The following is a 27,517-nucleotide window of genomic DNA, read 5'->3' as shown; positions in this document are numbered from 1 at the left end:
CCGGCTCCCTCCTCAACTGAGCCCCTCCGTGGCAGGAGGCCTGGGGTTGGGATCCTCCCCTTTGCCCTGCTCACTCCCCAGCTTCGGCGTGTGTGCCCCCAGGGAGTGCAGGCTAGCCTGGGATCTGGGGGCCTTGGCTGGGCTCTGAGCTCTGTGTGGCCATTCAGTTTGCCCACTTGGGTCCCAGTCTGTGGGGCTGGGACCTGCTGGAGGTTCAATTTCCCTTTAAAAAAGGTCATGATGATCCCTCTGAGAATTACTTTGAGAAACTGGCAACTCAATGATGTGAGATTGCCTGCTCCAAGGCCCTTCTGTGGAGGACGGCGAGGGCTGCTGTGGCCTCCTGCTCCTCTCTCTTTAAAATGAGCAGGTCCATCCGCAGCAGCCCAGGCAGCAGCTCTAGGGGCAGAGCCATCGAGGACCTAGCGGAGCTATCCTGACACTTCAACAGGTCAGGGTGGCCACTGTGCGTGGCATGGCACTTAGCACAGCTGAGCAGTTAAAGGGCCATATGGAGGGCCCTCTGTGTGGTTGACAGGTGTCCATGGAGCACTCTCGGTGCCATTGACGGGTGTGCGTGGAACGCTCTCTGTGCAGTTGACGGGTGTCCATGGAACTCTCTCTGTGCAGTTGACGGGTGTCCATGGAGCTCTCTCTGTGCAGTTGACAGGTGTTTACAGAAGTCTTTTTCTGTGCAGTTGACGGGTGTCCATGGAGCTCTCTCTGTGTAGTTAACAGGTATTTACAGAAGTCTCTTGCTGTGCTACTTGTAGAAGTCCTCAACAATGGTGATCTTCATTAATCACTATTTTTTTTTCAGGAAGTATGGAGGACTTTTGCAATCCAACATGCATGTGTTATTTTAAATTTCATGGCTATGGCGGCAGTGGTGTCAGAGTAAGGGAAATCATGCAGAGTGGAAGCAGGAGGAAACCCTATCACTTGTGCCCTATTCTTTTGCAAAACCATGTCCCAGTGCTGGCCTAGACACAAGGGGTAGGAAAATAGACACCACGTTTTTGTAGAAAGATTGGAGAATAGTGGTCTCTTTGCACTTGACCTGCTATGAAGAGTTGATGTTTACTTCTTGATGAGTATATAAATTACATCCATGGGCACAGGCGTTCTCACAGAGGATGCCCCATCCAGGCCTGTGATGGAACTGCAGTGCCCTGGCAAGTGCACTGGCTTCCAGGGCGGGGCTGGGGAGGGCACTGAGCTGAGATCCAGGGGAGGAGCAGAGGTGGGAGGGTCTCACAGGCTCAGAAGCTCCAGGGTGGAAGGAAGCCCAGCCTTTGAGGGGACAAAAGGGAAGAAGACAGGCAGAGATCATTCTGGAGAAGCCGGCAGGGGAATGGCCATGTGCAGCCTTGTCTACTATGCCAGTGATCTCACTCTTTATATAAAGAAAATGCACAAGAGGTATGGGGACGTATTTGGGGCTGTTGTTGTGCCAACACACAAAACCCTTGCACAGCAGGAGCCGAGGAGAAGAGAGTTCCCAGTCCCACTCCTTAGTCAGCCCTCCCTGGCTGCAGCTGGAGAGGAGAGTCTCCAGTGCCACTCCTTAGTCAGGCGCCCTGGACTAGAACTCAGGCTTTCAGACAGAGCCTGACTTTTCCACACCCACTTCCTACTGGTTTACAGCTACTGTGTAAAGCAAAGCACTCTCACTTTCCTCTTTCTGACAGGTAGTGATGCTTTTTACAGAAACTAGACTTTATAGAACCCTGGAGGTGTGGAATGGTAGAGATCCACAGGACTGTGTAGTGAAAATGCAACACTAGCTCCCGTCTGAAATACACACCCACAGATGCATTTTTTCCATTTTATTTTATTTTTTCCATAAGTTATTGGGGTACAGGTGGTATTTGGTTACAAGAGTAAGTTCTTTAATGGTGATTTGTGAGATCCTGGTGCACCCATCACCCAAGCAGTATACACTGCACCATATTTGTTGTCTTTTATCCCTTGCCCCCTCCCACTCTTTTCCCCAAGTCCCCAATGCCCATTGTATCATTCTTATGCCTTTGCGTCCTCATAGCTTAGCTCCTACACACGAGTGAGAACATATGATGTTTGGTTTTCCATTCCTGAGTTACCTCACTTAGAATAAGAGCCTCCAATCTCATCCAGGTCATCGTACAGATGCGTTTTTCTCTAGAGAAAGTTCATCAGCCCAGAAGGCCTGCCTGGGCGCTCCCCTTTCAGACTGAGGGATAGTGACGCTTCCCTTACCCTCTGGCACCCATTGTAGGGTCTGGATGCCCCCCACACCTGGCAGCCCCTCCTCCCCCATTGTTGGCTCCCTCCTCTCATTAACCTCCAACCCTGCTCTCTCCCTGGCTCCCAGGACACCATCCCTGCCTTTCTTCCTGCCATCCTGGCCCCTCTTCCCTGACCCTCCCCTAAAGGTGAGCAGGCCCAAGCTTCCTGGCTCCTTCCTTTGCTGGTTCTGTGCTCTCTCTTGAGGCTCAACCTCACATCTGTCCCCATACACGGATCATCGCAAATCTCCATCCCTGGCTCCAGCTCTTTCTGATGCTAAAGCCCCACGTGTCCATTTGTCCACTGTCCCTGTAGAGGCCCTGATGCACCCTGAGCTCAGCAGAGCCAAAGCTAACCTTGTCCTCTTTCCCAGGAAACCCGTTCAACTTCCCAGATCCTCATAGTCAGCTAATGTCATCTCCATGTTTCCACATCAAAGCCCAGGCAGTCCCCTCCTCCAACATCACAGCCCACTCATTCAGAAAAGATGTGCCATGATGTAGGGAGAGTTTGCCCTCAAGACCCCCAGAGTCTGGTGTCGGCATCTATGACAGTGTCACTGTTGTTTCAGAAAACGTCAGGCACTTCTGCCTCTGGCCATGACAAAGCGATGGTAGCTGCCCTCCCAACAAAATCAAATGAGAGACTGGACAAAATGAATGAGAGGACTGTTTTGAGGCATTGAACAGCAACAGTACATGCCTGTTATCCTTGAGAGAGTGGAGACCCCTGGGTTAGCCCATAATTGATCTCCCTGGTTTCTGGGGGAGGCATCTTCCTGCAGGGTGCGGGGAGGTGGCCTCTGAGCAGAGTGGTGATCTCACTGAGATGAGGAGGCAGAGACTGGAGTCTGGGCTACTGAAACAGCTGGAGTTTGTAGGACAGGAAGGAGCTATGTAACGGGTTCTGTGCAGATCCAGTTGGCCGTAGCCTGGGCTATGCCTATGTGCAGAATTCTACAGACTTAGCAGAGATTGCCTGTGGGCATGAGAGCTGAAGGTTGGGGGGTGCTGGGAGATGTTGGGAGTTCAGCTCAGAGTGAAGAGACCTCGATGAATGCAACAGACTGTTGAAATCCCACAAAGACCAAGACTTAGGAGTAAGGGGCATACCTTAAGACTTTGTTCAAAACCAAAATGGACCAGCAGTTATTATAAATATGTTAGAGGTCTTAGAGTGTCAACAAAATGATGACAATGAATGACCAGATGGAGAATCTTAGCAGAGAAACAGAAACTAAAAGAAAACCAAATGGAAGTTCTAGAATTAAAAGGTACAATATCTGAAAATGTCACTGCTTGTGCAAAACAGACTCCAGGACTGTTCTCACACAGGGGCTTATAAAGCCAGGATGCAGGCCAGGCTGGGAGGAGTTGGGGAATCCCTGCCACCCTCCTCTTTCCTGGGATTCATTACTCCCTCTACTCAAATGCCAAAGCCTCATGCACATCAATTCATGCAGCCTGAGCCCACCAGGATCCAGGACTGCCAATCCTGGCTTGCAGTTTGTGCTGAGAAATGGCTGCATTAGCAACGTGGAGACATACTTCCTTGTAACTAAGACTTTGTGCATCTCTGTAATTATGTCCTTAGGATGAATTCCAGCATGCAGGCTAATTGAGAAAAAGATATCTCATGGTGAGTTTATTTTAACTCCAAAGCCTCTTTGCCTTATGTTCTTATTGATATACATTTCCTTTTTTTCTCTTTTTTAAAATTTAACTTTGAAGTTCAGGGGTACATGTGCAGGTTTGTTATATAGATAAACTTGTGTCATGAGGGTTTGTTGTACAGATTATTTCATCACCCAGGTATTAATCTTAGTACCCATTAGTTATTTTTCCTGATCCTCTCCCTTCTCCCACCACATTGGCATCCTTTTTCTTCTCTGGAGAGTACCTGAGACTGGTTCTAAAAGCAGTAGCCAGCCAGGTGATACAGGGAGAAATGGCCCAAAGAGTTCCTGTCAAAACCTACAATAATCAGAAACTTTGACTCAGGAATTCTCCCCTTTCTAGGGATCAAGCTGACAGAAATATTCATATGCAGGCAGAGAAATGCAGGAATGAGAACATTTTCTGCAGCTTTGGTTAGAAGTACAAAAACAAACACTAACCTAAGTGTCCATTCATGGTAAGCTGGACCAATAAATGATGGGATTATGTGATGTTCACACTGTGGGATTATTAACAGCTATTGAAAGAGCTGGATTAAAACACCCTGCTTTGGAACCAGGACCAGCTGTGGTGTGGAGGAAACAGCATATTGCAAAGTACTGTGTATGGTATGATCCCACTTTTGTAAAACATCAGAATTCAGTGGGAGTCTGTAAATTGTTAATTGTATAGAAATAGGTCTGGAAGTGGATACTGCAAAATGTTAGTGGTAGCTTTTTTTAGAGGTGAGATGTGGGCAGAGAAAGGGAGACTATTTTTCCTTAATACTACTGTTAGGCTTAAGTTGTTTGCAATGAGCATACATTATTTTTGTAGCTGAGGAAGAGAACATAGTTCTTTGGGCTGAGCTGGGAGGCAGTCAGCTCTCTGGTCTCAGCTATGACCTGGGACAACCCATATCTCCATGAACTTTGGTGTTCTTTTCATTAATTCACCAGGGAGGTGAGGGTAGAAGGAGAGCCTGGTGGGCACCTTTCAGCTCCACCATGGTATGAATGTTTGTCCCCTCCAAAACTCATGTTGAAATTTAATTGCCATTATAACAGTATTAAGAGGTGGGACTTCTAAGAGGTGATTGGGCCATGAGAGCTCCTCCATCATGGGTGGGATTAAGGCTGGTATAAAACAGTCAGTCTGGCCCTCTCTCAGCCTCTCTTTGCCCTTCTGTTATGTTATGATATAACAAGAAGGCCCCCTGTTATGCTGGTACCTTGCTCTTGGACTTCCCAGCCTCCAAAACTGTGAGCCAATAAATTTCTGTTCAATGTAAATCACCCAGTCTTGGGTATTCTGTTGTAGTAGCATGAAACAAACTAAGATGGGCTCTAATTCTGATGGTCAGAGCAAGCTCCCTGGTAGGTTGAAGGGTGGTTCTGACTGGAACTCCCCATTGGGAAGCAAATCACCCTACAGCCTTGTCCTCTGGGAAGTCCTGACTTCAAGGAGCATTGCCCAGAGGAGTGGCTAGAAGGTCACTTTGGAGAAGCATGCGAGCACTTTTCATACTGATTGTATTTCTATTTATTTTTGCAAACAGGTGCTATACTTATTATACATTGCAAGGGAACTAAAGACTGTGCTATGAAAAGTCTCTCCTACTTCAACCTCTCAACCACCAGATGCCTTCCCCAGAGAGCCCCAGTGCTACTGGTTTCTTATCTGTCCCGTTCGGGCTGTTTTATGCTTACACGATCACAGAGGTATTAATATATATTAACCTTTTCCATCTTGGAGATTAGGTATCAGGGAGAAGACTGATGTGAGATCCGTCTCCTCTTCTTTGTCCCTTTCCTGTCTTCCCCACTCACCTAGGACTAGAAGGAAGGATTCTGGTGACTAGTCTTACAGCCAGGCACCTCTCTTCACTCTAGAGAGGGCAGCTGTTCATGGGATCAAAGTGCCATGTGTGGTTTTCATGGAGTGGGGCTGTCAGGAACAGCTGGGAACAAATGAGGGTTGGAAGCATCAAACAGGTCTCAACTGTTGATGGACATATGGGTTGTTTTTAGCTATTACAAATAAATCTGTGATGAGCATTTTTGTACAAGTCTTTTTGTGGACATATGCTTTCACTTATCTTGGATAAATAGCTAGAAGTGGAATGGCTGAGTCATGTGGTAGGTATTTAACTTTTTAATAACTGGAAAAATGTAAAGTGATCCTGCCATTTAGAGTGGTCCTCTGATATATTCTCACCATCAAGGTATTAGAGTTTCAGTTCCTCCACATCCTCTCCAATACTTGATGTGGTCAATCTTTTTAATTTCATGTAAAGAACTCTGTGCAGATCCAGTTGGCCAAGGGCTGGGCTATGCCTATATGTAGAATTCCACAGACTTAGCAGAGAGTTAGAATTTAATTTTTAATTCTAGTGGGTGTGTTATGGTGTCTCATTATGGTTTTAATTTGCATTTTTCTTTTTCTTTTCTTTGCTTTTTTTTTTGAGACAGAGTCTCACTCTGTCACCCAGGCTGTAGTGTAGTGGCATGATCTCGGCTCACTGCAAGCTCCACCTCCTGGGTTCATGCCATTCTCCTGCTTCAGCCTCCCGAGTAGCTGGGACTGTAGGTGCCCACCACCACGCCTGGCTAATTTTTTTTTTTTTTTTTTTTTTGTATTTTTAGTAGAGACGGGGTTTCACCGTGTTAGCCAGGATGTTCTCGATCTCCTGACCTCGTGATCTGCCCACTTCAGCCTCCCAAAGTGCTGGGATTACAGGCATTAGCCACTGCGCCTGGCCAATTTGCATTTTTCTAATAATTAACGACGTTGAGCATTTTTTCATATACTTATTACCATATCTTTGTTGGGAAAATATCTATTAAAATCTTCTACCCGTTTTTCAAAATTAGGTCAATTGATTTTTATATTTGAGAGTTTCATTGGTCTGTCTGTTTATATGCTGTTTTAGTTATTATACCAAAATATTGTTTGGTACCATGCTGTTTTGTTTACTATAGCTTTGTAGTATATCTATTTATTTTATTTTATTTTTTTTTTTAGAGACAGGGTGTCACTCTGTTGTCCAGGCTGGAGTGCAGTGATATGACCACAGCTCACTGAAGCTTTGACCCCTTGGGCTCAAGCGATCCTCACACTTTGGCTTTCTGAGTAGCTGAGACTATAGACATTTACCACCACACCCAGTTAAGTTTTGTATTTTTTTGTAGAGACGAGGTCTCACTATGTTTCCCAGGGTGCTCTTGAACTCTTGAGCTCAAGCAATTCTCCCACCTTGGCCTCTCAAAATGCTGGGATTACAGGTGTGAGCTACTGCACCCAGCCTATAGTAGTATATCTTGAAGTCAGGTAGTGTCGTGCCTCCAGCTTCATTCTTGCTCGAGATTGCTGTAAATATTCAGTGTCTTTTGTGGCTCCATACCAATTTTAGATTCATTTTTTTCCTATTTTTATGAATAATGTCATTGGTATTTTGATAAGGATTGCATAGAATCTGTGTATCACTTTGGATAATATGGGCATTTTAACAATGTTTATTCTTCCCAGCCATGGACAAAGGATATTTTTTCATTTATTTGTGTCATCTTCAATTCCTTTCAATGATTCATAATTTTCAGAATACAGATCTTTCATCTCCTTGGTTATATTTATTCCCATTTTACTGTTTTGTAGCTATTGTGAATGGGATTATTTTCTTGATTTCTTTTTCAGATAGTTTGCTATTGCTGTACAGAAACAGTAGGGATTTTTGTATGTTGATTTTTGTATTCTGCAGCTTTATGGAATTTGTTTATTTTAACAGTTTTTTGGTGAGGTCTTTAGGGTTTTCTATATAGAAGTTCATGTCATCTGCAAACAGGAACAATTTAGCTTTTCCTTTCTAATTTGGATATCTTTTTTTTTTTTTTTTCTGTAGCCTAATTTCTCTGGCTAGGACTCCTAGTGTTGTGTTGAATGAAAGTAGTAAAAGTGGGCATCCTTAGCTTGGTGTGGTGGCTCACACCTGTAATCCTAGCACTTTGGGAGGCTGAGGCAGGTGGATTACTTGAGGATAAAGAGTTGAAGACCAGCCTGGCCAACACAATGAAACCCCATTTCTACTAAAAATACAAAAAATTAGCCAGGTGTGCTGGTGCATACCTGTAATCCCAGCTACTCGGGAGGCTGAGGCAGGAGGATCACTTGAACCTGGGAGGCTGAGGTTGCAGTGAGCCAAGATTGTGCCACTGCACTCCAGCGTGGGCAATAGAGCAAGACTCCATCTCAAAAAAAAAAAAAAAAAAAAAGAGTGGTCATCCTTGTCTTGTTTCAGATCCTGGAGGAAAGGCTTTCAATTTTCCTCCTTCAAAATGATGTTAACTATGGATTTGTCATATATAGCCTTTATTATATTGAGTTACATTTCTTCTAAACTGACTTCATTAAGAGCTTTTATTACAAAGTAATGTTGAATTTTGTCAAATGCTTTTTCTGCATCTATGATGTAACATATTAATTTGCACATATTGAACTATCCTTGCATCCCTGGTATAAATCCCCCCAATCATGTAGAAGGATCTTTTTAAATGTGTTGTTGAATCTAGTTTGCTATTATTTTGTTGAGGATTTTTATATCTATGTTCATCAGGGATGCTGGCCTATAGTTTTCTTTTGTGTGTGTCCTTATCCGGTTTAGTAGCAGGTAATGCTGCCCTTGTAGAATAGTTTGGAAATACTCCTTTCTTTTCAATATTTTAGAATAGTTTAAGAAGAACTGATATTAGTTCCTTAAATGTTTGGTGGAATTCAGAAGTGAAGCAATCAGGTACTGGACTTTTCTTTGATGGGAGGTTTTTTGAGTACTGACTCAATCTCCTTATTCATTATTGGTCTGTTCTGATTTTCTGTTTCTTCAAAATTAAATCTTGGTAGACTATACGTGTCTAGGAAATGATCCATTTCTTCTAGGTTATCCAATTGTTCATACTGTGCATTGTGCATGTAATTGTTCATAATAATGTCTTATGATTCTTTCTCTGGCATCAGTTGTAATGTTCCATTTTTCATCTCTGATTTTCTTTCATTTCTTAGTCTAGTTAAAGATTTGTCAGCTTTATCTTTTCAAAAAAACCTCATTTGTTGATTTTTTGTATTTTCTAGTCTTTATTTTATTTATGCTCTAATGTTTATTTCCTTTCCTTCTACTAATTTTGGGTTGAGTTTGTTCTTTTCCTGGTTTCTTGAGGTATAGTGTTAGGTTGTTGATTTCACATCTTATTTTTTGATGTAGGCAATTGTTGTTGTATGCTTCCTTGTTACAACTGCTTTTGCTGTATCTCATCAGGTTTGGTATGTTTTGTTTTTATTTTTGTTTGTCTCAAGATACTTTCTAACTTCCATTTTAATTTCTTTGTTGACTCCTTGGTTATTCAGGAGCATGATGTTTTATTTCCTCATATTTATGAAGTTTCTGAAGTTCCTTCTGTTATTAATTTCTGGCTTTATACCTTTGTAGTCAAAGAAGATACTTGATATGATTTTGGTCTTAAATTTGTTAAGATTTGTTTTCTGGCCTAATATATAATCTAGGAGAATGTTCCATGTGCAATTGAGAAGAATGTGTATTCTGCAGCTGCTGGATAGAATGTTCTGTAAATGTACATTATGTCTGTTTTGTCTAGAGTACACTTTAAATCCAATATTTCTCTGTTCATTTTTTGCCTGGATGATCTGTCCATTGCTGAAGTAAGGTGTTGATATCACCTGCTATTATTGTGTTGCAATTTATGTCTTCATTTAGCTCTAATAATATGTGCTTTATATATTTAGGTACAAATTTGTATGCATATATTTTTGCAATGGTAATATCCTCTTGTTGAATTGATTTCATCATTGTATAATGACCTTTTACAGTTTTTGACTTAAATTCTAATTTATCAGATATAAGCATCGCTACTCCTGCTTTTCTTTGGGTTTCAATTTGCATGGAGTATTTTTGTCCTTCTCTTCACTTTCAGTCTATGTGTGTCCTTAGAGGTGGAGTGAATGTCTTGTAGGCAGCATACAATTAGGTCTTGTTTTTAAACATCTATTTAGCCACTCTCTATTTTAGCTGGAGACTTTATTCATTTATATTCAAAGTTAGTATTGATGGGTAAAGACTCCTGCCATTTTGTTAGTTGTTTTCTGGTTATTTTATAGATCTTTTGTTCCTCTTGTCCTCTGTTGTTGTTTACCTTTGTGGTTTGATGGTTTTCTGTAGTGTGAAGCTTTGATTCTTTCCTTGTTCTCATTTGTGTATCTGCTGTAATTTTTTTTGTTACTATGGGGCTTATATAAAAAATTATAAAGTTATAATACACTATTTTAAGTAGAAAACAATGTAACTCTGGTCACATACAAATACTCTAGACTTTTACCTTACCTCACTCCCACAATTTATAATTTTGCTGCCTTAATTTACATCTTTTTAGTTTTGTATGTTTCTTAACAACTTATTATAGCTGTAGTTATTTTTGACCATTTTGATTTTTTAATCTTTGTACTAGAGATTTGAAAGATTTACCTACACCATTATCATAATGTAGATTCTGAAGTTGATTATGAATTTGCCTCTACCAGTGAGTTTTATACTTTCACATGTTTTCATGATAGTAATTATTGTCCTTTCACTTCTGGTTGAAGTACTTTCTTAAGCATTTCTTGTAAAGGCAATCTAGTGGTAATGAATTTCCTCAGCTTATTCTTGCCTGGGAAAGATTGTATTTCCTCCATTTCTCAAGGATAGCTTTGCTGGACATAATATTCTTGGTTAGTAGGGATTTTCTCCCCCTTTCTTATCATCCCGTTCTCTCCAGGCCTGAGAGGTTTTGGCTGAGAAGTTTGCTCATAGACTAATGGGGATTCCCTTATATGTGACTTTGTTATTTTTCTTTCCTTCTGCTTTTAGAATCTCTTCTTGTTTTCACCTTTTGGTGGTTTGATTATGATGTATCTGAGAGAGGACTTCTTTGAGTTAAAGTTATTTGGGGATGTTTGAGTTTCATGGATCTGGATGTCCATATCTCTGCCAACACATGGGAATTTTTCACCTGTAATTTTGTAAAATAAGTTTTCCGTGTTTTTATCTGTCTTCTTTGAAAATTTCATAATGCAAACATTTGTTTACTTAATGGTGTCTCATAAGTCCCATAGGCTTTCTTCATTTTTTAATCCTTTTCTCTCTCTCTTTTCCCCTCTGGATGGGTTATTTTGAGTTCAGAAGTTCATTTTGCTTAATCTAGTCTGTTGTTGAAGCTCTTGATTAAAAAAAGTTATTTATCGAATTCTTCAGCTACAAGATTTCTGTTTGTTCCTTTTTAAATGATGACTCTTTGTTGACTTTCTTATTCAGATTATAAATTGTTTTCCTGATTTCATTGAATTTTCTACTGTATTCTCTTGTGTCTTGCTAAGGTTTCTTAAGGTCATTATTTTGAATTTCTTCTCATGCAATTCATAAAGTTTTATTTCTTTAGGGTCAGTTACTGGAGAATTATTGTGTTTTTTTGGCAGCATCATGTTTCCTTGCTTTCTTGTTTCTTGTGTCCCTGCATTGATACCTGCACATATTGTGGCACAGTCACCTCTTCTAATTGTATAGATTGGCATATTTTGGGAAAAAGTTTTACCTATAGATGGGTCCTAGGGTGTCAGTAGGGTAGAGTACATTGCCCTTGGTTCCAGGTGGGTGTGGTAACATAGTCTCTGTGCAGGTTTTTCAGCTGTAATCAATGTCAGCAATGCCTGTGAGTACCTCTGTTGCCTAGTCTTCAGAAGTCTGTGGCAATAGTGGTAGCAAGCTATAGTGTTAGTTTCCTCATTGGCTGCCAAATACTTTTTCTATGTACATTGAGGTAATTGTGTGCTTTCCTTTCTTCAGTTCGTGAATTTTGGTAAATTACACTGTTGCTTTTTGAGTGATAAACTAATCTTGCCTTCCTGAAATAAAAACTCCACTGGGTCATGGTGTATCACAATTTTTATAAATTGTTGGGTTGGATTTGCTAATTTTTTTTAGAGTTTTACATCAGCGTTTTTCAGGAATATTGGTCTTTCATTTTCTTTTCTTGAAATATTTTCTAGTTTTACTTTGTCAGAGTAAATTCTGGCTTCACAGAATGATTTGTAGTCTCTCCTGTCTTAATTTATTCATGCTGCTATGACAAAATACTACAGACAAGGTGGTAATAAATAACACAAATTTATTTTTCCCAGTTCTGGAGGCTAGGAGTTCAAGATGCTGGCAAGTTCAATGTTTGATGAGAACCCATTCTTCATAGATGGCACCATCTAGGTGTCCTCACATGACAAGAGATGGAAGGACAAAAAGATGTGAACTATCATGAAGCCCTTTTTGTAAGGGCCTTAAATCCATTCATTATGGAGGAGCCCTCAAGCCATTCATGATGGAGGAGATCTCCTGACCCTAATCACTTCCAAAAGTACCTGCCTGTTAACACTGTTACATTGGAGATTAAGTTTCAACATGAATTTTGGAAGGGACACAAACATTCAAACCATAACAACTTCCTTTCACTTCTTAAAAATAATTTATATAAAATCAGTATTGTTCCCTAAATGTTTTGTAGAACTCATCAGTGTATGTGTCTGAGACTGCAGTGTGTATGTGCATGAAGATTTTTAATTAGAAATTCTATTTTTAATAAATATAGGTCCATTCTGGTTACATATTTCTTCTTAAGTGAGGTTTGGTAGTTTGTGTTTTGCAAGGAAGTTGTTCATTTTATATCAGTTGTCAAATTTATTAGCATGAAGTGATTCATTATATTTTCTTATATCTTCTTAACATCTGTAGAATTAGATGATGTCAGTCTCACCTCCCCAGTTTCTGATATAGGTAATTTGTGTGTTCCCTTACCATCTCTTTTTTTCTTCTTCTTCCTGATGAATTATTTTCTTTATTATTATTTTTTATTTCATTGGTTTCTGCTTTGATCCTTATCACCTTTTTCTTCTACTCCTGTGGTTTATTTTGTTCTTCTTTGTCTAGGTTCCTAAGATGGAAACTCATATCATCGATTTGAGGCCTTTCTTCTTTTTTAATATTGGCATTTAATGTTATAAATTTCCCTGTTACCATTATTTTGATATATTGTATTTTCATTTGTTTCAAAACACTTTCAAATTTCCCTTTTGATTTCTTATTGGAGCCATGAATTATTCAGGAATTTAGTTTCCAAATATGTGGGTATTTTTCTAGAGGTATTTTTTTGTTATTGATTGCCAATTTATTTCCACTCTGGTCAGAGAACATACTTGATATGACTGAGTCCTTTGACATTTATTGAAGCTTATTTCTGGTCCAGAATATGTCCGATCTTGGTAAATGTTGTGTGTGTACTTGAAAAGAACGTGTGCTCTTCTGTTGTTTGGTATAGTGCTTTATAAGTGTTAGATCAAATTGGTTGATAATGTCATTCATGTCTTCAGTAGCCTTACAGATTTTCTATTTATTCTATGAATTATTTAGAGAGGGGTTTTGAAATCTCCAAGTAATAATGTGTGGATTTACTTATTTCTTTCCTCCGTTCTATCACTTTTTGCTTTATATATTTTAAAGCTCACATAGGTTTGTCAATATTTAGTATCATTATGCTCTCCTGATGAAGTTTTCTCTTTATCATTGTAAGATGACCCTTTTCAAAGAACCTGATGAGGTTTCTTGCTCTGAATTCTACCTTGCTTGACATTAGTGTGCCCATTTCAGCTCTGTTTGATTAGTGTCAGAATGGTACATCTTTTTTAAGATTTTATTTTTAATCTATTTGTATCTTTATATATAAAATTTTGTGGTTATCTATATGTTCTTTATATATAAGACATGTTTTGTTGGCAGCATATAGTTTTGTCTCATGTGTTAATCCATTCTGAAAATTTTTGCCATTAGGGTATTCTAACCATTTGCACTTAATGATTATTTTATTAGGTTTAAATCTACCATCTGGCAATTTATTTTCTATTTGTTCCATCTAGTTTTTTCCATCTTTTCTATCTTTCTGCTTTCTTTTGGATTGAGTGATTCTTTTATTCCACTTTATCTCCTCTGTTGGCTTGTTAGGTATATACCTCTTTGACTATTTCCATAGTTATAATGGTTGCTTTAGTGGTTATAGCATACCTCTCTGTCTTATCACTGCCTACCTCAAGCGATAGTATGCCAATTCACTTTTAGTCTCATGACCTCACCAGAGTATACTTCTGTTGTCCTTTCCCAACATTTGTTCTATTGTTGTCCATTTCACTCATGTTATAAACCTCATACTACTTTATTTTTATTATCAAAGTCAGTTTTCTTTTAAAGATAAATAATAAGAAAAGAATTATATATTTACACTTGTGGTTACCATTTCTATTACTCTTCTTTCCTTTGTACAGATTCAGGTTTCTATTGGCCGTCATTTTCCTTTTGCCTAAAGGATTTCCTTTGTCATTTCTTATAATGCAGGTCTGCTGGTGATGAAATCTTCCAGCTTTTTTATGTCCAAGAAGGTACTTATTTTGTCTTTATTTTGAAAGATAGTTTTTCCAAGTATGGAATTCCAAGTTGTCTGGGGTTTTTTTCTTTCATTACTTTGTAATTGTTGCTCCACTGTCTTGTCATCTGCATTGTTTTTCTTGAGACATCTGCTGTCATTCTCTTTGTTACTCTATACAGAGAATACAGAGAATGTCTTTTTATTTCTGTACACTTTTAATCCATTCTGAAAATTTTTTCACGGTTATAGATTTTGATTACCATGGCCCAGACACAGTTTTCTTTATGTTTCATGCATAAAATTCACTGAGCCTTTTCCTGCTTCTTTGCAGACATGGTAATTTTTTATTAGATGACACATGTGAATTTTACCTTCTTGGGTGTTGGATGTTTTTGTATTCCTATAAATACTCTTGAGTTTTGTTCTGGGAAGCAGTTAAGTTACTTGAAAATAGTCTAATTCATCCCAGGTTTTGCTTTAACATTTGTTAGATAGAACCAGAGCAGTGCTCAGTTATTGAGTTAGCTCAATGGCTAACTCCCATTCCAGAGGCAGAACCCCCTGTGTACTCTATTCAATGTCTGTACATCATGAAGTTTTCTGTCTGGCTGATGGGAACCGGCCCTCTGTCCAGTGCCATATGTGCACCGGGCACTGCTGCCTCATCATTTCAGAGGATTCTTTCCTCAGAGGCACATATTAACCCACTGAAGGTTCAAGGGACCCTCTGCAGATCTTTGGGTCTTCTTACTATGCAACTCTCTCCTCTCCAGGTCTCTTTCATGCTAACTCTGGCTGCCCTGATCCCCTTGGCCTCTCAGGTTCATCTTCTCAACTCCGGGAGTTTTCCAGGCTCTTCCTGGGTTCCCCCTCCCTGGATTGTGGCCTAGCAACTCTCTAGAGGCAGTAGCTGGCCAGTCATGGGGCTACTCCATTTGATTCTCATTTCTCAAGGATCACTGTCTTCCGTTGCTAATTTCTAGCACGTTGAAAACTACTGTTTTATACATTTTGACTTCGTGTCTGAGGTTTGAGTGAGAAAGACAATTCAGTCCATGTTTGTCCACCTTGCTCAGAAGCAGAAGTTAATGTCATAGCTTTTTACTTTGAAGACTGAGACAAGTTTTCACAGCACATTCCGTCTAGAGAACAAAGTTAGGCTCTGCTATTGGATGTCCCCAGATGGGAACCCCACTTATCTTTTAGGCTTCAGCTCAGATGCTACTTCCTTCAGAAATCCCTTTCTGGCACACTACCTTCCTCGTGTGGCTTATTCGTTCTCTCTTGCACCAGATCATTCCGCAGCTTTTGAGTTTGTATATGGCAACAATGAACAAGGTATAATCCTTGCTGTAGATAAACTCGCCATATTTGTTTTTTTCCATGGAGTGAAAATGTTTTAAGCTCATATAATGACTATGGTTAGGGAAAGAGCCACACAGATAATTAGGATATGTTGTGACAACGCACAAATAGAAACACACATAATGTGCTTGAGAACATGAGAAATGCCGGTTTTACCTTTCCTTCCCTCACCTGACCAAGCTCAGCAAGGCATGTGCGGCATCTTCCTCATCTTTGCTCTTCAGTGCCAGGTATAGGAGAGGCCCATTATGGACAAGTGCCTTATTGAACTCAGCAGATCCATGAATGTCAGGTTGGGAGTGTGGTCGCTGGGGTCAGGCCTTGGTTTACATCCAGGTTCTGCCTCTTAACCACTCTGTGCTTCAACAGGAGAGGAGGAGGTCCTGCTTAGTTTTGGACGTGCTAAGTTTGGGATGCCTGCTAGAGATCTGGGGCAAGCATGGTAAAGAAAGCTGAATGTGCAAGCCTGGAGTTCAGGAGGGAGGTGGTGTCTGGGGATGGAAATCTCGAGCTAGTAGCAGTTGGTTCTTAGTGTCATGGGACACAGGAGGTTATATGGGAAGCAAATGTGGACAGAGAGTGAAGGGGTTTGAGGATTGGGTCCTGGGCACACCCACCTCTGGAGGTGGGGGACATGATGAAGAGCCAGCAAAGTAAACTGAGACATGATCATTGAGGCAGGAAGATAGCAGGCTAGGGCGGAGACCTGGAAGGAGAGAGAAGAGAGCCTTTCACAAAGAAGGGAGTGACCAATGGTGTCTATGCTTCTGTGTGCTTGAGTACAGAGTCTGGGATTCTCCTGAGCATCCTTTGCTCCACTGGGATGGAAGATGGGACCTGATGAGACCGGGGCTAGGGGAATGTCCTGAGCCCCACACGTGTTGGTATCTGTGTGCAGGGAGCGTGGAAGGCAGTTCCTGCTTGGTGAGGTGGAGCTGAGAGTGGTGCCACTTAGCAGCTATCTGTGCCACTCTGGTACCCGGAGAGAAGGAGCCGGCATTTGCCCATCCTTCCTCCTAAGCCCCGTCAGTTGTGCATTGAAAAGATGCCCCCACCCACCACATTTGCTGGAGTTGGACTAGAGCTGGTAATATCAGGGTTTTACTTTTTAGTTTAATTTCTTGCACGATGCATGGATTTTTATTGAGTTTTGCCAGTAAAGAGCTCCATAGGGTATTACTGAGCAGGACTGGTCTGAAGATAAATGAAAGTTGTGTACTTGGAAAGACAATGCTGTATTATTTTCAAACCCCCCTGAGAAAAAGGGGCTTTTTGCACTGGGTAAGCTCTGGATCAGGTCCAATACAGACAGCCTCGCAAAAGTGGTGTTCTAGAGAACACAAGATGGGTCAAATGATGATAGTTCAGGGGGAATGAGTCTTTGAAGAGCTCTAGCCCCATTCTGTTCCCTCGGTGGCTGCCAGGCAGCTGTCTTCACCACAAATGCAGACCGTCACATGTCAAGGCTACTGCAGATTGAAGAATGGGGCACAGGACTGGAAAAGGTGAAAGATTCTCTCAAAATTCCACCAATTTTTCTGGAATAAACATTCCTCGTTTTGTTGTAAATATGTGCTTAATTTCCAGAGTTGTGAAAAAGTTGACTGCAATCTTTTTTGCCAGTTTTCTCTTTGCTTTTACAAAGGAGAGATTTTTTTTTGTCATTTTCTGTGATGTTACTTAACAATGTTCTTTCTAAGCAATGACTTCTTTTTTTATAAGGAAGCTATATAAAAAATAAAATACAGTAACCAAAATTAAGTAAAATGATCAATTCTTGGCTTTTATATGCCAATTTATTATAATATATATTTACAAAATTGGACACATACACATATATATTTTGGCATATAATATGCATACTTTCATTTGCTTTCTTTAGCAATATATAGTGACTATCTTTTGTCATTCCGTAACATATACACCACCATTTTTAATAGGTACACAATATTCAGATGGAACAGATGCATCGTAATTTAACAGGTGTCCTCTGACTGGGTGTTTACGTTGTGTTCAATTTCTTACATTTATGAAAAAGTCTGGGATGAACATCCTTTTATGTACTTTTTATGTGCTTGTCCCAATCATTTTAGGAAACAGACTCCTAGAAGTGGGATTTCCAGATCAAAGGTTAGGAAGAGAAAACAAGCGTGTTTGGGGGCATTTGGGGAGGGTGATGTCTGTCACACAACCTAGACTGAAAGCTCTCCCTCCATCCCTGCACTTGTTTCTCAGCTTCTACCTCCTGCTCAGTGCTAGGCAGCCTGCTGTGGGAAGGCATGCTCATTTAGATTAATTCAATCAGTGGATAGAAAGGTCACTCAAATCCATGAAAAGTCCTCATTTTAAGCTATGTCTTTTGGAAATTTCCTCTTTTGTCTTTTAAGTAGCAAAACCTGGTAACCTTCTGATACCTTGGTGAAGATCAGTCAGATCTGTTTTTGTTGTGGTCCTACTGTGTATCCTTGCTTTGTTCATAGAGGCTGGATTAATAAGTAAATGAGAATGATTTGCTCCTAGCACAGATTTCACACAGAGTGAGTTTTCGTTTATGTCTAGAAATCTGCAAAGAAGGGAACTTTTTCTCAGTTAAGAACAAATATGATTAAACGTATGTGATGATAAGCCTGAGACATTTGCAATGGGCTCAAGGACTTGCTTCATCAAAAGCTGAAAAGATTAAACCACATTCAGTATAGTTTTATGTTTAAGCATATTATAGTTCTCTGAAAATGGCAGTTCCTTTTTCCTGTATTAGTCCCTTAGCATTATGAAGGAATCTGTCCCGAGACATTTGAGACCTTCCTGCATTCATGAATGTCACCGTCACATTCAGTCTCTCATAACATGCAGTAAAGGCCAACTGAAAAATGCCTGCGACTCCTCCAGGCTCCTCAGGAGACTCTAAATACAAGACTGCAGTCATTTATAAAGCTATTAAAACAAAGTGGGGCCTGAGCCCTTGCTGAAATGATCTTCAAAGTTGTTTTCTCTGTGAAACACGTGGCAAACAATCGCATGTTCGAAATTCAAGACTTGGCTGAGTTCCACTTTTTGTGTCTTTATCCCAAACTTCTGTGAAACAACCGTGTTGTTCAACTGACTTTCTTGCTTTGTATTCCCGTCTCCACGCTAGGAGTTGACTTCCTTTTAGGTACTGTGTTTCTTAAGAAATAAAACCTGCCTTCATCTATGGAAGTGACCATATTGGATAATGACTTGAGCCCCCAGGAATTAAATCCCAGCCCCAAAAAACTGCAAAACCACGAACTGCAAAACTGCAACCTACATCGCATGTGATACTTTGGAGTTACTTGCAGGCAGCAGCATCTGCAGTGACAGGGCAGGTGGGGACTGTGCTGTTCAGAAAGTTCAATTAACCAGCACCCACATTTCCTAGTGCACTAAGGAGTGACCCTCTCTGCCTGTGAAAGAGCTAAACCCCATCTCTTCTCCTAAGTAAATATAAACATTCCATTCCCTAATACCTTCCTCTCATGTTGATAACTTCACTCAGCTGATTCCAGACACACATAGAACACAAAGGCTGGCCTAGCAGACCTGGAGTCAGCCCACCCTTAAGTTCACGCAACAGTGTTCACCAATGATCCACCATCTCCACACCCTGCTAGGACATGGGCGGGTGGGGGAAAGGCTGTCACTTAAGGTCTCTGCAGGAGACAGATGATAAAAAAACTGAAAAGATATCAGTTGGTTGGGAGGAATTAAGATAAGTGGAGTGGCGGTGATTGGAGATTCAGAGGGTTTCTGAGGACCTGGGTCCAACCCTGGATGGTCCTGGCAGAGCTGTGTGGTAGGCAGAGGAAGGAGATGACACGGAGACCCTAAGGGGGGACATCTAGAAACTGAAGGAAGAGCCACGTGGCTGGGGGGACAGTGGGCAGGGAAAAAGTGCGGGACCATGTGGAGCTGGATGAGGGCAGCAGCCACCATGGGGAAAGTCACTGTGTCATTTTTGGTCCAAACTCAGACATTTTTGAAAGAAAAACGTGGGTGCTATTAGTAATCATCTGGGACAGCAGGTGTCAGCCGGGACTGTACCTGGAAACCCATGAGTAGGGGGCTTAGTGGACAGAGACGGTGACATCACCTTGCCCCCGTGTTGCCCACTGTTCCACTGGGAAGTGCCGCGAGCTGGTGAGCATGTGTCCTCTCGGTTCTAGCCACCATCACCCTGGTCTGGAGTCCTTCCTCTGGCAGGTGGGCAGCTCCATTGACAAGCCAGCCCTCCACTGAGACCTGTCTCCATTGTTCCCTTCTCTCCTCTTGCCCTGGACGGGGCTTTTAGGAACACTGCCACGGAAATGCAAGAAGGAGCTCCTGGCCGTGAAGCTAAGGAACCGGCCAAGCAAACAGGAACTAGAAGACCGGAACATTTTCCCCAGAAGGACTGATGAAGAAAGACAGGAGATCCGGCAGCAGATTGAGATGAAGCTCTCCAAGTAAGTGGCAGCGTGTGGGCACAGCCGGGCCTGTGCTCTGGCCTTGCAGGCTGAGCCCCTCTGAGATCCCACATCCTGGGTGCGCCAGGCCGGGACGCACAACCCACCGTCTGCGGCAGGTCTCTTGACCCTGCCACCGTTGATGTTTGGGGCCGTGTGGGGGCCCTTTCCTGTGGGGGCTATGCCGTGCACGCTCAGATGTTTAGCAGCATTCTCGGCCTCTATACACTACACCTCCCGTGACAACCAAAACTGTCCCTGGACATCATCAAATGCCTCCTGGAGGGTGAATTGCTCCACTGGCCTGTAGCAGCCAGGCAAGGACTGGGCCAAACTGATGAGGACATGGTTTGACAGTGTTAGAGACAGGGGGCAGTCTCTGTTCACCTCTGTCTGATCATTTTCCTGCAAGAAGGTGGATCCAGTGTTGCCAGATCTTCTAAGTTTGTCAAGTAAAGCTACCCCCCCACCCACACACACACAGTTATGCAGCCACGTGTGACTTAATGACAGGATACATTCTGAGAAATGCGTCATTAGGAGATTTTGTTGTCGTGGGAACATCACAGAGTGCACTACACAGACCCAGAGGGTGCGGTCTGCTGCACATCTGGCTACATGCTGTAGCTGATGGCTCCGAGGCTACAAACCCTACAGCACATGACTCTACTGAATACCGTAGGCAATTCTAGCACATTATGGTATCGAAACATTTCTCAACATAGAAAAGGTACAGTAAAAATATGACATACAAAATAAAAAATGTCACGTCTGTATAGAGCACTTACCATGAATGGAGGTTGCAGGCCTGGAAGGTGCTCTGAGTGAGTCCCGAGTGAGTGGCGAGTGAATGGGAAGGCTAGCGCGTGACTGTGCACCACTGCAGACTTCAGAATCACCGCACACTTAGGCTAGCTAAATTTACATAAACTTTTTTTTTCTTTAATAGTAACTTTTTACTGGATAAACTTTAACTTTCGGACTCTTGTAATAACACTTAGCACTAAACACAAATTATACAGCTGTATAAAAATAATTTCTCTTTGCCCTTATTCTACAAGCTTTTTATATTTTTCAATTTTTTAACTTTTTAAATGTTTTATTAAAAATTAAAACACAAATGCCACATTAGCCTAGGCCTGCACAGGGTCAGAACCATCAATATCACTGTTGTCTTCCTCCTCCACAGCTTGTCCCACTGGAAGGTCTTCAGGGGCAATACCAAGCACAGAGCTGTCATCTCCTGTGAGAACAAGGCCTTCTGGACTCCTTCTGAGGGACCTGCTGGAGGCTGCTTTACAGTTAACTTTTTTTTAATAAGTAGGAGAACACTCTAAAATAATCATTAAAATTACAGTGAATACACAAAGCAGTAACATAGTCATTTAATGTCATGATCAAGTATGATGTACCGCACGGTTACATGTACTAGACTTTTAGAGGCCTTGGCAGCACAGTAGGATTTTTTACACCAGCGTCGCCACAGACATGTTAGGAACGCGTTACACCACGATGTTATATGACACAACAATGTCACTAGGCATTAGGAATTTTACAGCTGCATTTTCATCTTCTGGGACGACTGTCGTGTATGTGTCGTATGTCATATATCATTGAAATGTCATGAGGTGCATGTCTGTGCATATATACACATACATGTATATCCACATACGCATCATTTTCTGGACAATATGTGCACCAAGTCCACCCATCTGCCGTCTGGCTGTGACCCAGAGCCACAGGTGGGCACCTTCTGTGTTGCACCCCCAAAGGGTTCCCTGGGTGGTCCCTGCGGTCTGCTGGGCTGGAGCTGTCCGTGGGGCAGGACAGAGTGGAGCTGCTGCGTCTTGCTGGTTGAGGTCTGAACGGATCCAGTCATGCCTCTGAGAGAGAATGGAGGCTTCTTTTGGAAGGCAAGGGCTGCCATGAGCCAGGTGGAGCTGACCTGTGTGGCTTTCCAGGATCAGGTACCTCCCTAGTGGTGTTCCACATTCCAGAGCCCCTCAGAGCTTGCTGCGTACCCCAGTTTGCGCCCATGGACACTGCCCAAAGGTGCCAAGAGCCACTGAGCAGGCATCGGTGGGCTTTCAGAGGAAAGTCATGCCATTCTTGCAGGGTGGGCCTTTGTTTCCCCTTTCACCGGGCCAGATGGCAGACTAATGTGTCTCGTGTGTGGTAGGAGAGGAAATTCTGATAAATCTCATACGCACCATCCCAGCAGCCACAGTCCGCGTCTCCTGCCCACCCTGTGAGGTGTGAGTCAGTCTGTGCAGGGCTGGGCTTGGCAGACAGTGCCCTGGACAGCCCCTAGTCCGCCCCTTCCCTCTTTAAACCTCAAAAGCCGACCCTTCCCTGGAGGGAGAGACAGTGCCCCAGGGGTGAGGGGAACCAGCTCTGGGAGCGCCACTGCCTCTGTTGATTTGCTCTGCACCCTTGCTGTCCCCAGGCCCCTGAGTCACTGGAGACGCTGGGAAAATGCAGGTTCTGATGCTGCAGGTGCAGGGAGGCCTGACAGTCTGCATTTCTAGCAAGCTTCTGGGGCTGCCGACACTGCTCGCTGCTGGGCCGCAGGTCACACTTTGAGAAGCGAGGGTCTGCAGCAGGGTCCCCAGCCTGGGAACCATTGATGTTTGGGCCCAGATTGTTCTCCGTGGAGGGGCCGTCCCAAGTGTGTAGTGTGTTAGCAGCATTCCTCCCACCTTCCACTAGATGCTAGCAGTACATCCTCCACTTCTGACCACCAAACGTGTCCCAGACACCGCCCAACGTCCCCTGAGGTCGGAGACAACAGAACGCTCCCCGGGTGAGAATCCATGATCTGAAGGTTGGACATCCCCTCTGGGCAGATTTTCCTCTGAGCAGTGGGGCTTTTCATTTCCAGGAAGGGTTGTTTCTGGTCTCCGCTGGGGAGCTTGAGCCCCAGTGTTCCCAACTCCCACCAAAATCCTTATTTGACTGTTTTCACGGTGGAGGGCCGTGAACGTGAGCAGGTGAGACGGGCCCGGGGCAGGGCTATGGATAGAGCACAGGGTCCTACCCTTCCAGGTGTTACAGAGTTGTGCTTGGGGCGCAGGTGCGGGTTGCATTTCTACCAGCGATTGGGACTGCCCTGCCGCTCGGCCTCTGCACCACGGCGTCGTCATCCCAGGCTTTCGTTTCCGTGAGTCTCAGTGATGGGACATGTGTTCCTAAGGCTTGGTTTCCCGTTTCTCTGATTTCCGGTGAGGTAGAGCATTATTTTCAGCGTTTATCAGCTTTTTGGTTTCTTCTTTGATTTATGTACTTTGCCTGAAGTTTTCTTTATCTTAATGATTTTTAGGAGTTTACTTTTGAAGATGTAGCTTCTAATCTTTCCCCGTTTTGAATTACATGATTCTTCTCTCTGTTTGGGGCTTGTGTTTTCAGTTTTAAAATACTTTTCTTTGAGGCACAGAAGTTTTGATTTTTAAGGCTGTGAGATTGCTGATCATAAACTTCAAGAGCTCACAGCCTTTTTCTGGGAGGACCAAGTTGTCAGTATTTTGAGGTTTGTGAGCCAGGCTGTCTCTGCCACCCCTACTCAGTTCAGGCGCTGTAGTACTGAAGTAGCTGTAGACAATCTGAGGATGAAGTGGCACGGCTGTGTGTCAATAAAACTTTATTTACAAAAATAGCCAGCGGTCCATTGGGCCCAGCTGGCACTTTGCTGACCCCTGATGTGCTTTATGGTTCGCACTATTTGTACCGTGTTTAAAAATCCTTCCCAGCCTGGAGGTCATCAGAATTTTATTCACTTCTGTTATTTGCAGTTGCCTTTACCTGTGCCAGTTAATAATGGTTTTCTATTTGATAGTCAAACCGAGTTCTTTCAAATTAAAATATTAAGTGAATTGATCTAAACAATCTAAACAAAAAAAAAGGTAAGTAATGGAAGATAGTACATGTGGTTCAAAAAACAACAAAAATTATGGTGGTGCTTGGAATGAGAGATGCCTGGAGTCCCCACCGCCGACAGTGAAGGTGGAGAGGGAAGTTGGGAGAAGGTTGGGCTGCCGGGGATACCCCAAACGCCCCCTACATAAGAAGTACCAAAAACATGGGCCCTGTGGCTTGTTTTGACTCCGTTACTTACTGAATCTGGAACTAATTTTAAACCTTGGACTGGAATATAGTAGCTCCCTGGTATTTGTCACCATGTTTAAAAACCTGGAATTAGACACAGAGAAAATAGCAGCGGAGAGTAGCATCCCAGGAGGTCAGCCATGGCTTCCCAGAGGCGCCGTTTGTTTTCCCTGCAGCAGTGGCTTCATTGGTCTCCCTTTGTCTCTGCTCTGCCTCCTTTCGGAGATTCCTCCACCGTCTCTTGCTAGGTAATTCAGCCTCTGGTTGCCATGGCAACGTGCCATCTACTGTATCCCAAAGAACATTTGCCATTTCCTTTTTTTAATTTCCAGAACCTTCATATTTTATCTTCTGAGTGTTCCGGGGCGTTTTCCTGGTGAAGTAGTCACTGCTCCCTATGGCTACCCCAGAACACATCCGTGTGCTTGGTCCGGGACCCCCAGGAAAGTCACGGTCCCATCTGAAAGAGTGAAGCTATATGCTGATTCTCACCCCTCTCTGTGTAGGAGCTCAGCTTATCTTTAAAACTTGTGTCGATGCATCAGCAGAGTATGAGAGGCCCGCAGCTCCTGCACGGTAGGTGTGCCCTGGAAATTATGCACAGAGGCACGGGCAGTATTGCCTCCATCCTGTCCACAGCCACCATCTAAGGAGAGCAGTGGGAAGGACCTGCTGCTGGCTTTCAGCATAGGTGCCCGCGATGTGCTTGATGTCTGCCTTTCTTTCTTTTACGCAGTCTTCACGGTAACCCAGTAAAGCAGGTGTTACTATCATCTCCATCTTACAGATGAGAAAATTAAGCCTTAGTGAGAAGGTAACTGGCCCAGGGCCACGTAGCTTGCAGAAGCTGCTGTACAGTGAGATGGGCCATTTGTTAGAGCCCCAGGCCTGGGCCTGGGAGAAGCATTCTAGACACAAAAGCACTGTGGCTCCTTGTTTATCTTAGGCATGGCTTTGAATTTTCATATATTGGTTTGGCTTTGATCAGGGTATCTGCTGGCAACTAGGCAACGCACCAGGCCTCTTGGGCAAAGGACTTCACACTTGCTCTAAAGCAGTGCAGAATGTTGGCCAGGCCCGGTGGCTCATGCCTGTAATCCCAGCACTTTGGGAGGCTGAGGCAGGCGGATCACTTGAGGTCAGGAGTTCGAGACCAACCTGGCCAATATGGTGAAACCTCGTCTCTACTAAAAATACAAAAATTAGCCAGGCGTGGTGGCAGGTGCCTGTAGTCCAAGCTACTCGGGAGGCTGAGGCAGGAGAATCGCTTGAACCTGGGAGGCAGAGTTTGCAGTGAGCCAAGATCATGCTATTGTACTCCAGCCTGGGCAACAGGGCAAAGACAGGGGGGTGGGGGGTGGTGGCAGTGCAGACTGTCAACCCAGCATGGAGCAGTGGGGGGTTGGACATCCTCGGGGGGACATATAGAAAGAGACGCTGCCCAGCAAGGGCTCTGGAACAGTGCAGCAAGCAGGCTAGAACCCCAGCTGTCTTTGTCTCAGCTGCGTGAGATAGGCCAGCACCAGTGTCTCAGAATCTCTCTCCTTGTTTGTGAAATAGGGATGGTGGCAATACCTGCCCCAGGGCCCTCTGGAGGATTCCACATTGGTCCCTGAAGAAAGTCATAAAAGCACATTCTCAGCAGGGGGTGCTGGGGCCAGAGCTGCTGCTGTCATAGTCAAGGCTGGATGCCCTCCTGGGCGAGTTGTCACCTGCACGGGGCAGAGGCCAGCAGCAGGCCTTGTGGCAGGATGAAATGAATGCTGCTGCATGAACAGCGGTCACGATGCTAGTGGGCCACGGGGTGCAAGAGCATTGCTGTTGATGGGGCTTGAGTGTCATTCCCATTCGTGACTGTTGTGTAATTTTGCCCGAAGAGAGCGGAATAGGGTAGGCACCTCCTAAGTCACGCACAAATTGTCATTCCCCTTGGGGCGTTCTTTGCTCCCAGGAACGCGTGTGAGAAGCTGATTAACGCTCAGTAGCATCTTTCAGGAGGGGGCACTTAGCATGTTCACACAGCAGTTAGCGGATCTCTGAGCGGCTTCTCTGTACGTTTTGTTCTTTGGCCTCCAGAACACGCTGCACCCTCAGGTGTCCTCCTGGGCTGTGGCCTCCCACTACCTGCTCTGTCTGCGGGAGTAGGACACAGCGTGCAGCGAGTTTAGATGCTCCCTCCTCTAGATGTGCTTTAGGCAAGGCAGGCCTATTTTTGGTCCCGGAGACAGAACGCACAGAAATGTGGAGACAGACAGTGTCCCCGCAGAGGCTGTGGTTTGGGCTGCAAGGCAGAAACCGCGCCTGGCCAGCCAGGGGACCAGGCTGTCTCAATGGGGCCTTCGTTCTGCTGTGAGCTTTTACCTGAAACTGCGTGGACAGAAATTTTTACTTCCACAGAAACGGTCTTTGGTAAATTTCAGACACGTGGAAGTGGGGGAAGAATCAGCTTCCGATGCCAGCCTTCATAATGACACCACTAATAGCAGCATCTCACAGGGTCTGCCCTGACGCTGGGCAGGTGCGGCGCTGATTGCCTGCGATGCCAAGCAGGGACCATCATCCCTGCTCTGCAGATGAGGAGACTGGGCAGAGAGAGGCTAAGCAGTGCCCCCGGGTCTCACAGTTCACGAATGGCCGGGCTGTGGGCTCCAGGGCCCTCGCGCCCAACCACTGAGCCTTGCTGCCTGAGGCCAAGCATCTGACTCACACCTTGTGGACAGGGCCAGGAAGCTGATGATATACTATAGCTAAAGGCCAGTTTCCAGTGAATGTTTGTGTTAATGAGGTGGTTATGGTCCATGTTCACTGGGCTGAGTCCTTTGCCCGCTGATGTCTGCAACCCTGAAGTTCTGTGCTCGCTATGGTGTGGGTGCTGGACACATGCTCCTTCATGGATCTTGCTACTTCCCCCGAGACCCTCACTGAGGAGTGAACACACCTGACATGGGTCACTCCCGGGACAGGGCTGAGCTGCCACAAGCACTGAGGGTTTCTCTTGTCAGTTATCATTGCCGTCCTGAAAAGGTTGCAAAGTTTGCCTTCTGCCTCGGGGTTAATCCGTGGCTGCTGGGATGGAAGGTAGCATTTGAAATTACCTACAGGGGGAGGCTGCGCCTGCAGAACGGGCCCAGTTGATCCTGTGACATCCAATGTCATTGCCCATCTC

General features: G+C 43.7%; 1 protein-coding gene across 5 annotated transcripts in view; it reads left to right on the top strand.

Annotated features, from left to right (window-relative positions):
- The window catches only part of LOC116463375 (phosphatase and actin regulator 3), a 272,708-nt gene that overhangs the window by 210,094 nt on the left and 35,097 nt on the right, over positions 1 to 27,517 (top strand). For all 5 annotated transcript variants that reach the window (XM_058434605.1, XM_058434608.1, XM_032146459.2 and 2 more), the window contains exon 8: positions 20,097 to 20,250. In XM_058434605.1, coding sequence (XP_058290588.1) covers positions 20,097 to 20,250 — 154 coding nt within the window. The remainder of the gene's footprint in view (positions 1 to 20,096; positions 20,251 to 27,517) is intronic.

Source organism: Hylobates moloch, unplaced genomic scaffold, assembly GCF_009828535.3.
Source record: "Hylobates moloch isolate HMO894 unplaced genomic scaffold, HMol_V3 SCAFFOLD_34, whole genome shotgun sequence".
In the NCBI taxonomy this organism is placed as follows: Eukaryota; Metazoa; Chordata; class Mammalia; order Primates; family Hylobatidae; genus Hylobates; species Hylobates moloch.
The sequence above is the reverse complement of the archived record's forward strand: the minus strand, read 5'-3'. Positions and strand labels throughout refer to the sequence as shown.